This window comes from Rhinatrema bivittatum, chromosome 1 (assembly GCF_901001135.1).
Source record: "Rhinatrema bivittatum chromosome 1, aRhiBiv1.1, whole genome shotgun sequence".
Taxonomy (NCBI): Eukaryota; Metazoa; Chordata; class Amphibia; order Gymnophiona; family Rhinatrematidae; genus Rhinatrema; species Rhinatrema bivittatum.
This window is the reverse complement of record NC_042615.1, coordinates 87,601,644-87,615,558: the sequence shown is the minus strand read 5'-3', so window position 1 is coordinate 87,615,558 and position 13,915 is coordinate 87,601,644. Positions and strand designations below refer to the sequence as shown.

General features: G+C 40.9%; 1 protein-coding gene across 1 annotated transcript in view; it reads left to right on the top strand.

Moving 5' to 3' along the window:
• Positions 1-13,915, top strand: part of SH3RF1 (SH3 domain containing ring finger 1) — a 321,835-nt gene that overhangs the window by 187,038 nt on the left and 120,882 nt on the right. The window contains exons 5-6 of the mRNA XM_029573678.1: positions 3,776-4,078; positions 12,707-12,817. Of these exons, the coding sequence (XP_029429538.1) occupies positions 3,776-4,078; positions 12,707-12,817 (414 nt within the window). The remainder of the gene's footprint in view (positions 1-3,775; positions 4,079-12,706; positions 12,818-13,915) is intronic.

The window sequence follows — 13,915 nt, the reverse complement described above, 5'->3', positions numbered from 1 at the left end:
GATGTGCATTTGTCTAGGCCGAATTAGACAATTTCAACGAAATTGTCTAATTTGTCCTGTTTCGGCCACCCTGAAAAACAAAGGAAATTGTCCCAAAATGTTGGGAAATTTTGTTTTTCAGGGTCAGCACACGCTTACATTGAAATGTTAGCGGTTCCCTGATAACAAAGCCCGAAACGATCGTGCTATCCGATACACATGTCTAATGTCAACTATTGTTAAGGCTCATTTAATTATCCATTATTAATCAGAATTGGTTTAGATATAGGAACTTAAAGAATTTTGAATTTTTCTAGATCTAGATTAGTGTCTGGGCTGGAAATGTTTAAACATTGTTACTGAAGTACACCAATTGCTACCTGATAGGGTCTTTATCTAATTGTTCTTATGTTCCTAATTTGAGGAGAATTTCTGCTGCTTCTGAGGGAGCTTACATTGTGTTTGAACCCATCTCTGTATTCTTCGACAATACAGCTATGTTTCTGATGTCCTTTTCCTGAGAAACTGCTAAAGACATAGTATTTCAGCATTATTTTAAATATAAAGACTCATTGTTATGTGACCAAAAGGTTCATATTTTACCAAAAGGTTCATATTTTTCCAAATAGCTCTAGGGAGACAGACAAAAAGGAAACCCTTTTTGCAATTGAAACAGGTGCTCTCCCTTGGTGCAACTTTTTTTTTTTTTCAAGTTGCACTGTAAATGTTTGCTTACATATTAGAGGAACAAGTTTATTTTCTTAGATCCAGTTCACCTGCATACATTTATTTTAGATAAATTACAGTGATAGCTCAGTGGGAGGTTTATTTTTTATTTTCTTTGATTCTCTTACTAAGGGTTTAGTTCCCTCATGTGTGGACTTAGGTTTGCTATATCTTGTTTGAATAGTTTGTTTAAATAATTCTGAGTTATTTCTTGTATCTTACATTCTTTGGTTTTGTATCATGCATTTGATTTAAAACTTAATAAAGTTTTAATTTCAAAAAAGGTAAAATTTGTGTGTTTGTGGATGATACTAAGATCTTACAACAGAGTGGACACACCCAAAGTAGATAGAATGAAAAGTGATTTAAGAAAGCTTGAAGAGCGGTTGAAGATTTGGCAGCTGAGATTCAATGCCAAGAAAGTGCAGAGTCATGCATTTGGGGTGCAGTAATCCAAATAGCTGTATTGTGAGGGGATTATTGTGCACAGACTGGGGAGGGACCTTGGGCTAATAGTATCTGGTGATCTGAAGGCATGAAGCAATGTGACAGGGAGATACCTAAAGCCAGAAGGATTTTGGGCTGCATAGAGAGAGGCATAACCAGTAAGAAAAAGGTAACAATGCCCTTGACAGGTCCTTGGTGTGCTTTGTACTGGTCCTTGGTGAGGCTGTTTTCAGTTCTGGAGATCATATCTCAAAAAGGATAGAGACAGGATGGAAGCGGTCCAGAGAAAAGGTGACCAAAATGTGGGGTGTGGGGTCTGTTTCGGAAGACCTAGGAGGAGAGTCTGGAAGATCTAAATATATATACCCTGGAGGAGAGGGGGTGCAGGGGAGATATGATACAAACCTTCAGATACCTGAAAGGTATTAATGATGCACGAGCTTCAAAACTGTTCTCTTGGAAAGGAAACTGTAGAGCAATTCAAAACCAACATCAGGAAATACTTCTTCACAGAGGTGGTGATGGATACCTAGAATGCTGTCCTGGAAGAGGTGGTAAGGACAAAATTAGTAAATGAATTCAAAGGGCATGGGATAAATACCGTGGATACCTAGAGGCTAGATATTGGAAATGAAGAAAGGGATGAATATGGTAACCTGCACGGAGTAGAAGTTACTACCCCTAACAGAAAGCATGGGGATAACCTGCATGGATTTGCGTTACGACCATGAACAACTTGCTGGGCAGACTGGATGGACCATTTGGTCTTTACTTGCTCTCATTACTATCTTATTTGTAACAGGTGTTCTCCAAGGACAACAGGATCTAAGTCCTCATAAAATCCATCCTCCTCCCCTTGGATCTAGTCTCCAGGTTCTCATCAGTTATGAATAAACTGAAGGGGTCCCTTGCAGAATGGTGACACAGGTCAGGTTGCACATGCTCAGTCGAGCATACTAAAAGCTTCTAGAAACTTTTATGTAAATTTTCTGCACCAAGCTCCATTGGATGATATCGCCCCACTAGAGAGGATTTAGAGAACACTTGTTACAGATAAGAGAGTCTGCTTTCCCTTAATTCTAAAAAGTTATTAAGGTAGATTGAAGATATGGTAGCAAAATAGGAATATTTGTATGGCGTCAAAGCCTGATTTGTTTCTGGATTTTACCCGCAGGAAGAATGTCAATTTCTTTACAGATATTAGTTGCATTGTTATTCAGGCACAGTAATGGACATTAGGTGCAAATAATTTTAAATAAATAATAGCATTGTAATCCAGCACTGCATTTTGTATTATAATTGAATATGATTGTCTATAAGTGTTCTTCAAGGTAAGGCCTGTGAGCCAGTGGTGGCTCCTGCAGACCCTTAGTGTAGCCCCCAGCTAGTCCCAGGCTTCAGTTCTCACAGCTGCGCTTGTTGCTGTTACCGCGCCCTTCTTACTACAGCCTCTGCCTCCTTCTCCTCGAGCTGGTTAATGCCTGGTGGTTGTGCATGCCTGCATGCACTTCATCATGCTGCTGCTCGTATCTCACTGCATGTCTACGTGGCTGCTGTTGCCAGCACAGTGCTGTCATGGAGATCCGCTGAGAGGTGCAGGCAGAGAGGAAAGCAGGAGGAGCCATGGCTCTGTCACCCTGCCTGCTGGTTGGAAGGAGAGAGAGAGACAGGGACAGTGAAGCCTGTGATTGATGAGTAGGAGAAGAGGTGGCTGGAATGCTGTGTGGCCGAGTGCTGCTTCCCAACATGCACTGCTTGTCCTACAGCTTGGAGGATGGAAAGCGTTGGGGGCTGGGAGGGAGGGAGGTGGATGGAGGGAGGAGGAATGAAGAGTGGACCCGCCAAGACTCTGGACGGGGAATGGGGGAGAGAATGTCACCAGTACTATCCTCATGTGTCTGCAGATTGTTGCTGCGCTTTATCCTGTGTCCACCCCGCTTCCTCTACCTCCTTCTCTTCCCAGCTGGCTCTTAGCCCCTTGTATTCCTCTTGTGACCCTGTTCTTTGAGTTCTTAGAATCGCTCTCCAATTACTTTGCAGAAGCTTTTATTCTTGATCTGATCCTCTGTCCTTTTTTTTTTCTCCTCTCCACTCTTACAATGATGTTTGTTCTCTCCTATTTGATATTTGAAAATCCCTGTTAGGGCCATCATAGTATAGTGGAAAGAGTTTTGCACCACCAGTACAATACTGCAATCAGGCTTTGCCTCTGGCTGGCTGTAAGGGGGAACCTTCCCCCAACATTGCAGGTGGACCCCATTGCCTCTCCCCACTCTGGTTGAGAACAACACTGGAAGGGGATCTCCCTTCCCAACCCAATCCAACTCCACTCCATCCCCACTGGATCCAAAGTGGCCATCACTTGAGAAATAAAGAAGATCACTTGTCTTTAATGTTTCTCATTCTGTGAAATTTATACATAAAATTCCCCGGCAACTCATAAAATGCTTTAGGTAAAGAAAAATCTTCTTTGACTCTGTACTTTAACCCGCTGTTGAACTTGAAAAAGGCAAATTCTCCCATGTGCAATGTAATGTCTTATTTTACACGCTTGGCTTGTTAAATGTTTCAATCAGATTATCCAATTTAGCAATCATCCCATTCATGTTGTTGTTTTTTGCAGTTTAATTCAGCGGCCAAACAACTGATAGAGCTGGACAAGCCCTCAAGTTCTGGATTGGACTCTGGAGAAGGTACCTCAGGGGCAGCCTATAGCAACTCAACCCAAAAGTACTCTGATACTAAGAAGAACACCAAAAAACGGCACTCCTTTACTTCCCTTACTATGTCTAATAAAGCCTCACAATCTTCTCAAAACCGCCACTCCATGGAAATTAGCCCACCTGTCCTCATCAGCTCCAGTAACCCCACTGCTGCAGCTCGTATAAGTGAACTAACTGGTCTGTCTTGCAGTGCTCCTTCTCAGGTAATAGACTTGGAATGAAATGCAGCACTTAAGCAGCCTTTAAAACAAAATAGTACAAATGTATTTTATGTTATCTTTCATGCAAAAACATCCCTGAATGCTCTGCAGCCATGATTGAAGGGTACTATAATACTGAGTAAAGTGAACTGAGAAATCAGTTTTACAATGCGCATGCATAAAACCGGGAAAACTTATGACTTAGAATGACTGGGTTATGTGGTATATCCTGTGACACTTGTCAGCACTCCTGAGAACATCTCATGATGCTCATTTTTAACATTGTCCCCAAGCAGAAATGAACTTGGAACTTTCTGGGTGAGGGGATCAAAGAGCAAGGAGGATTAAGAAATGAGTAATGCCGATGAGGGGAAATTGCATCTGACAAAGTGGACCCTGTCCTCGAAAGCTCTTGCTTTAATAAATTAATTAGTCTATAAGGTGCCACACGACTTGTCGAGTTTGAGGGTTTTTGGTTTTTTTTTTTAACAGTAATGGCAGTTTGGAGGCAGATTTTGTAGGAGTTAGAGAAAGATGTGCACATGTTTAATATGGTGCATCTTTCCATACGTATTGTGTATATTGAAGATTAGAGATTTAGGGCTTGTTGTACATAAAAGGGCATGACAAAGTAAAAATGTGAAGAGATAATGGAATAAATGATGGTCTTGGCAATCGTGAAAATCATAAGTGGCAAGCGCACTGTGCTGCAAAACTTGATTAAAATACATTTTTTATATATTCCACAAATATTTTAATGTCTTCTGTATAAAAGAAATGGAAGTTTCAAACTGTCACAAATTATATTTTTAGGCTGTGATCATACATTAAAAAAATATTATATATATATATATATAGTGTGCTGATTGCATTTTAAAGCACAAACCCAGATTGATTAACAAAATTAAGCTTTCTCCTCTGACAAAAAGCACCTGATAAGCTTAGTAATTCGCTGTTACTAATATTATACTATTTTATAGAAATAACATTTTTGTTTAAAACATTCATTTATATAATTTAATTTAAGTTATACCCCTGAACACTCTTTTATCCTGTTGCTAATTTGTTCAAAAGACAGTTTTGTATCTGTAAACCTTTTAAGGTCATAGTCAAATTCTATATCTTTATCAAAAGTTAACAGTACAGAAATAAACAAGGTATCATTTAAATTGCAGTTGACATTTACTGCGGGAATAATTCCACATTCCTGAATCAGTACTGGGATTTACTTTCCTCTTAAATATATGGAATATGTATTTTAACAGTCCATGACATGCTTTTTTATGAAGACCAGCAGGTTCACACAAGTGGGTTATGTGCCATAAAAAATTTCCTATGCTTTCTGGAAAATACTAGAAGATTTTTTTGTGTTCATGTGTTGGGAATTCCTGTGCTGTGGCATCTCCACACCTCTATTTCATTTTTTCCACTGGTTTAGTCAGATGTTGTCCATTAGGCTTTGTGGTTTCAATTCAGCAATTATGCTTTTCCTGCTTTACTTTGTGTATCCTCTTTGTCCCTAGACAAGTGTTGGCCCTTCAAATTTTTTTCTCTTTTGATGTTCTGCCACCAAACTGATCTCGTCCTCTTTCTCCTGATTTTTCAGTGGGAAATGGGGCTTCAGGCAGGCCTCCAGATTTTTCTCACAGGTTATCTTTCCCTGAAGAAATTATTTTCTTTGGGTTTTGCCTCTTTATTTCTTTCTCACCATCTCAGAAAAGCCAGCCAATGGTTACAAATTGTCCCAATTGTGATTAAGCTTTTCCCAATAAACAAAAATGGGTGACAAACCCTAGTACAGAGGTTCCCAGACCTATCCTGGAGGGCCCTCAGCCAGTCAGGTTTTCAGGATATATGCAATGAATATGGAAGGGATAAAATTTGCATGCTATCAAGGCAGCAAAGATTCTACCTGATCCAAAGCAGGTGTGTGCCTGGAAGTTAGCTGTGCTTTCTGAGCCAGTTCTGCTCTGTCTCTCTTTCCCTGGAGTCATCTTGTTATATAGTCTCCAATAGGGTCTACTGTGTTGTCATCCCCACTGTTTGCACAGGTGCAAAGGAGAATTTCACAGCTACTTGCTCAACGGTTTATCAATGCCAAGATTTGAGCATCAAGTCCCTTGATCCTCAAAGGGTACATCAAGCCACTCACCAATTGATATCTTAGTTGGTGACGTGTTGCAGTTCCCAGAAAATTTGTCTAAGCAAGTGGTTCCTAAACACCTCCTGGGGGGATCCCCAGCCAGTCAGGTTTTCAGTATATCTGCAATATATATTCATTATGGATCTCCTGAAAACCTGACTGTCTGGGACCTCCAGGGTGAGGTTTGTGAATCACTGATCTAAGCCAAAGGCTCTGAGGTTAAAAATAGTGTCAAAGGCCCATGAAGCTGTTTGTACTGGCACCCAGATTGAGCTCAGAATTCAAACAAAATAGCCAATGTTCCAGTTCTTGTTCCTGTTACAGAATTCTTCTGGGATAATGTCTTCAAATGGGTTAATTTTGTATGCACTTTGACAGGAATGAGCCTCATTTGTAGGTCAGGATATGTTGAAAATAATATCAATCTCTCATACTCACTGCTAGTGCCCTTCTTAATATTTGTATTGTGCCAAAGAGAACTTTCTTTTGGAGTTCATAAGGCATTATATGCACAGGCAACATATCTAGATGTGCCTGAAAGTTATTTTTAATCAGGCTAGTGGCACCCAGTTTATTAGGGACTATTTCTGTATCTTTCTGCCACATTTTCTTAGTCTCTGATTGCATTATTTGATACTTGAGGATCTTCTCTCTCTCTCTCCATATGGTCCACAGAATGGTTGCTTTGTACTGATATTTCTTTCAGCTGTGCTGTTCTTTTGCTTTTCTTCCTTACCCCAATATCTGGTTTTCTTGCATCAAGCTTTTTATCGTTAGGATGGGGGGGGTTACCCTGTTATAGAGACCATCAAGCTAGAGTGAGAGAACATTGTAGAAATCTCATCTTTGTGAGACTTTTCTCACTTCAGATGACGTCAGATCTGCACCTCGGTGTATTGTGCTGTTCTTACATCTCACTCTGCATCTAAAACTGATCCCTAAACCCTAAACAACCACCAATATCTCACCTTGAGTTATTAGTTGGCCCTCCTATAGAGATATAAATAGTTGACTACTAAATACTGTCTCTCTCTCAGCTGCAAAACAGAAGTATCGTGGGGTACAAAAGTTTACCGCACCCTGTGAACACCAAGCGCTGTGTTAGCGCGTGGTACAGTAAGTGTAAAATACCATAAACACACCCCTTTTTCTTACCGTGGGCATTATCCATGCATTATTAAAGCATTTTGATGAATCTAGGGGTAAGTTTGAACTTGAAGCAATGGAAGATAGTGACTTGCTTAAAATCACAAGGTAGCTTCCCTAGGTACCTTGAATCCATTCTTTTAAAAGGGGGACTGGCTATGCTTTCTAGATCTAAAGGATGCTTTCATCCACATAGGGATATTTACATATCACAGATTTTGTAGTAAGGAACAACTACCTCCAATATTGCATACTATCCTTTGACCTGGTGTCGGTGCAACATGTATTCACAAAAGGTCTTGCGGTGGGGGTGGGGGTGCATCTATGCAAATTGGGGGTGCATAGTTTCCCTACATGGACAAATAGCTATTCAAGAGCAAGTTTCAAGGCAGCTGTAGAAATGATGAGCAAAACTATCTGTGTGTTGCAGTTGCTATGGTTAGTCATCAACTACCCCAAATCCCACTTGAACCTGTCACCTCAATTGGAATTTATAGAAGCTCTGCTAGACATGACATAGGCAAGAGCCTTCCACTCTTAGGATATCACATTGATATCAGCTTTGGAGAGGATAAGTATGAGATAACTTGCTTTAACATGGCATCAACAGTACATGTTACTCCCTTGGCATGTCTTCATATGAGAAGAGCCCACTGGACCCTCAGATTACAGTGGAATCAGACCACCTAAGATCTTTGGGACAGCATCCACATCACTCAGCCTCTGAAGGGACTGCTTGTCCCTTTTGGCTGGTTGATTGCAATCTGGCCAGGGGTATACCCTTCTAGAGTCCTAGAATTCAAATTGTCCTAACCATGGGTTTGTCTAGTCTGGGCTGGGGAACCCACATAGAAGGACTCTGTGCCCAGGGCCTTTGGACTACTCAGGAAAAATATCATCCAAAACATTTCATAGAGCTAAGAGCAATATGGTACATTCTGTAGGTTTTCAGAGATTTGTTGGCCAACAGAGTTATCCTTGTTCAAACAGACAAGTAGCAATATTTCCTGTGTCAGAAGACTATCCAAATGTGGGATTAGGTCATCTCTTAGGAAATGGTCCTCAGTGCCACATATCTGGCAGGTGAGAAGAATGTCTTGGTGAACAGAATGAATTGGGTCTGGAACCCCACAAATGGTCTATAGATGGGGGAGAGAGGAGCAAACCAAATAATCCACGAATGGGGCACACTGGTGGAAAAATCTGTCTGTCTCTCCTTGGAATGGAAAGATCTTGCCGTTCTGTTCCAGAAGGGGACTTGGTGCAAACTAGCTTCAGATGTCTTTGCCTTGAATTGGTGTCAGGGCCTACTGTACACATATCCTCCAATTTCTCTTGAGGCAAAAACCTTGTTGAAACTCAGAAGAGCCTGGGCAACTATGATTCTCATAATGTCCTATTTTTTTTTGTCAAAATCTTTTTTATTGGTAGTATCGGGTAAGTAACAACCATAGAACACTGAGAACACTAGAACAATATACACAGTAACAAGCAAAGAAAGCATCAGTACAGGTATTACCCAACACTCCATAACGTTTTGTATTTTCATAGGGAAGGGGGATCCATGCGGATACCCTCAACCCCCCCGCCCAAACCTCCCCATCAAGCATTCCTCATTCATCCCCTTTCACTTCCCATTCAGAACACCCCCCTCCCCCCCTTTGGAACAGTCCAGTCCGAAGTATATCCATTCAGTCTAAGTTCGTCCTGTAGCTCCGCAGGTAAAGCCAACACACAGGCATTCCAACATGCACAGTAAGTGTTATCCAGAGGTCGATGTCCCAGCGAACACGCCATGCGTTCCAGAAGAGCCATGTCAGCCATACGCCGGGCCCAGGCAAGGTAGGAGGGTCCGCGGCCGGGGTCCAGCCAGTCCGCCAACACTGTGCGGCATGCCAACATAACCGCCGCCCTTTCAAAGCGTGTCTTGGAGCTGCAGCCCAGCAGCGTGCCCAGGATAGAGCTACTAATCAGTATCATCCCCGTAAGGCTAGTAGTGGCTCCCGTACACTGATCAATCACAGTCATTATGGCAGTCCAAAACGCCCGTAAAGAGGGGCAGGCAAATAGTTTATGTGCCAAAGTCCCAACCTGCAATCCACATTTAAGACACGTGGAGGTGTGTGTAATGTCCTATTGGCCAAAACAGATTTGATTTCCTCTCCTGCGGGAGACATCCATCAGGAAACAAGTCAAACTGGGAAATTCCCCAATTCCAATCACTCAAGATCTTGGGGGCTGTTGTGCCATTCCAGTATCAGATCTCTAGCCCTCACAGCCTAGATGTTGCGAGGGTAACTTTGCAACTTCTTGATTTTTCTGAGGATGTGTCTCCTATTCTTCTGGTTTCCAGGAAGGACTCCACGAAAGTCATATGGATTGAAATGAAGGTGGTATGCCTTATGGTGTGCTCTAGATCATTTCTCGTGCTCCACTCAAAAACTGCTTGATGAATCAGATCTTAAGATCAACTCAGGATTCACTTTAGTGTAGAAGGTAAACTCATCTTTGTACAGTCTTTAGTTGTCCATTTAATGTAGAGCTTGCTTTACTTGGAGCCTTCCATTAATCCTTCTACTGTCATGCAACCTCAACATGATATTAACCCAGGTGATGAAAGCTCCCTTTGAGTCTATAGATCCCTGTGAACTGAACTACCTGACCTGGAAGGTCATATTTTTGGTGGCTCTCATTTTAGCCTGCAGTCTTTGAACTCCAGATCCTAGTGACTTATCCTCCTTATACTGATATTTTTTACAGTAGGATAGTTCTGCGCACACATCCTGAGTTCATGCTTAAGGTACTGTTGGATTTCCATCTTAATCAGTCATTTGTTGTTTCAACATTTTTTCCCAGACCACATGTTCACGAAGGTGAACAAGCTATACACAATTTGAATTACAATGGATCCTTGGCATTCTTTCTGGAGTGTACTGAAGCCTTTAGAAAGTTCACCCAGCTTTTGTTTTTTTTTTTGACACCAACAAACCTGGAGTTGCAAACACATCCTTTCTAATTGGTTGACAGATTGCATTTCCATCTGTTATGCCCAGGCAGGCTTGAATCTGGTGGGTCATGTCAAGGCTCATATTGTCAGAGCCATTACAAAGTCAGTAGCTGATTAGCCTCCAATGAGAAGAAGATCTGCAAGGCTGTGACGTGGAGTTCTTGCCACACATTCAGATTGCACTATTGGTTGGACAGGGCCACTGACGCAACAGTAGATTTGGTCATTCTGACCTGAGGAATCTGTTTTAAGTGTGGTTTGGTTCCAGGCGGCCCTTATAAAAAGGAAGAAAATAGAAAATGTCATCTTACCACCAAAAACAGTTTTTGCATGTTGACACTTCCCCCTTTTTTCATTTGGGGTAGTTTGTAGGTAGGAAATATTCCATGTCTGAGGACTGTCATTCTGCTTGTCTTCAGAAAGTAGAGTTGCTTACTGTAATAGGTGTTCTGCAAGGATAGCAGGATCAGTCCTCAAAACCTGCTTCACCTCTACTTGGTAATTGCTTCTCCAAGTCTAAGCTAAATTAATAGACTAAAGGGGCCCCTGAATGAATATGTGGCAGTATGCTGCACATGCCCAATAGGGCATGCTCAAAGTTTCTAGAAACTTGGAAGTAAAATTCCTGTGCCAGGCTCCATCCAGTGATTCTACCCATATGTGAGGACTGACATCCTGCCGTCCTCGGAGATCACTTGTCACAGGTAAGCAACTCTGTTTCCTTAGCCCTCAGAACTTGGGTATTGTAGGGGAAGTAATTTAATCTGTTTTTTTTCAATATGGTGTCTCAAATATTTCTAGTTTCTAGAAAGGAATCCTGTAGTGTTCTTCAAATTGAGGAGTTTGTCATCTGGTGTGAGGGCAGGCCCATAGATCCTTTAGTCCAACTCAGAAGTTGCTTAAATACCTTCTACATCTGAACTCAACTTCAAATCCAGCTCTGTTAGGGTTCACCTGCCTGGAGTTGGCACCTCTCACCAACATAGCAGCAAAATATATACTGTATATCCAGGCTTTTTTTTATCTAATTCATTTAGGCTAGCTTCAGTTGAAGCCTTCCATTGTGTCTTTGGAAACTGTGGTTCTAATTCAGCAGGTAAAACCTCTTGAGTCTCTAAGCTTTTGTGATCTAAGTACTTGACCTGGAAGGTTGCTTTTTTGGTTGCAGTAGCATTAGCCCACAGTAAGATCCAGGCCCTAGTGACTCCTGTATCTTTATTATAACAAGAGGTGGTTTGCACACATTTCAAGTTCTTGCCTGAAGTACTGTTGGACTTCCACCTCAAATCAATCATCCTACCAACTTTTTTTTGGAGGCCACATGCCTATAAAGGTTAAGCATCTCCATACTTTGGATTGCAGGAGATCTACCATCTTCTATCTGGAGCAGACTTAAGCCCATAGTATGTCCACTCAATGTTTTGTTTATTTTAACCCAATAGATCTGAACAGTCTGGTGACATAACACACAATTTCCAGTGGATAGCATTCTGCATCTCCTTTTTTATACACCTGGGCAGAATCGACCTTAGAGGACAATGTCTGATGCCAGGCATAAGGTCTACCTTCCTTAAGGAAATTTTCAAGTCTGCAATGTGAGGTTCAATCCATACATACATGTCACATTGTCTGGACACAGGTTTCCGCTGGGATAGTAGGTTTGAACTGTGTGTCCTCTGTGATTTTTTTGAGAGGTTGAGTCTAACACGCTGTTTCTTAGGGCTTCTTTTATAGTGTTGTGTTGTCTTTTCTGTTTAAAAAAAACAAACAAACATGAAAAATGAAATAGAAGACAAAATACAAAAGGTTTATTGCCCGCAAAATCATTCCTTCTTGTTGTCATTTTTGTGTTGTTGAAGGTAATCCTTAGCAAAGGAGTCCCATTTGTATAACATGGTGAACCTACTTGTCTTCAGAGAAAGCAAAATTGTTGACCTATAACAGGTGTTCTCTGAAGACAGCAGTTCACCAGTCACGCAAATGCATCCTCCCATGGAGGATTTCTCTGCATTTTCTCTTGCCTAAATAGAATCTGAGAGAAGCTGCAGGGCAGCTGCAGAGCACAAAAACCTATGCATGAGCAGAAAGGCTACTAGTCTTTTCCAGAAAGTTCTGGAATATTGTTCCACTCAGTGCCATGAACAGTCATATGATTCACTTGTGTGATTGGTAACTTACTGTCTTCAGAGAACACCTGTTACTGGTAAGAGCTTTGCTTTCTTGTTTATAGAATCTTGGTCAATTTGTTTAAGGTGGATGTTATCATCATGAATTGTGAAGATGTTTTATTGTAGGAAAGCTCGACATTAAAACCAGTCTTCAAAATTCTTGTCAGGTTCATATCAGCACTACAGGGCTTATTGTGACTCCACCTCCTAGCAGTCCTGTTATAACTGGACCTTCATTTACTTTCCCACCAGAAATCACCTACCAAGCTGCCCTTGGAGTAAGTATCATTTCATAGAACTTGGGTTTTCTATGTTTACCTCTTAAGTTTTCATTTTGAGGACTTGGTCTCTCATGCTGTTGGCCTTTTCTATTTTCCTTTTTTGTCCCAACTGTTTCATCCTGTCCCTTTGTGTTTTCAGCTTAATTGGACCTGGTCCATACTGGTGCCGTGGTGCCATGAATCTTCATTTGCATCTACTTGGTGGGAGGGATGGGGGTTTCCCATTTTTAACACTTTCTCCAGCTTTTTTTGTGATAGTCCTTGATCTGGGGCACAGACTGCAGCTTGCTTGGGAATTCCATATATTTGCACTTTGAGTTTGACTATTAGGTATCACCATTGTGCAGTGACTAGAATTTCCTCTCCTAGGGAAACATTACTTCTACATCCCCAGGCCCAGCTAGCCCAATGCTAACTAATATTTAGCCAATACTGTCCATGTCATGGCAAATAACATTTAAATTGCAAGTTACAAAATCTTTAGAAGTAAGATTTATCTAAGCAATTTTTTTTATATAACACATTGGCAACTACCATCACACTAAGTAATGACAGAGAAAGATTATACCAACACTTCTGGGCACTAATTAATGGCAAAGTGGTTTTCTTGGTGCTTACCAAAATTAAAAGATCTCCACCAAATAAAATGGATTCAGCAATGGGGAATATGTTCCACACATGCCCAACTACTGAGGGGCAAGGTTTATTTTATTTATTTATTTATTTGAAAAATGTTTATATTCTGCTTATATCAAAATATGTGCTAAACAGATTACAAAACAAACTTACAATTATAACATAGCAATACAGTTGAATAGCAGTAAAATAATAAAACAAATCAAATAAAACAAGAACAGAAAATAAAAACAAATCAATTATTTCATATCATAACATATCATAAGCCTGCCTATAAAGAACTGACTTCAGCAGTTTCCTGAACTGCTTAAAGTCATCAAATAAGGGCAAATAAGATGGCAATGCATTTCATAAAGTGGGCCCGAGACAAAAAAATGATCTTTGATGCGTTTCATTCAGCCGCACCAGTTTTACAGTGGGAATGGCAAGAGAATTTTTATCAGCTGACCTCAATGTCCT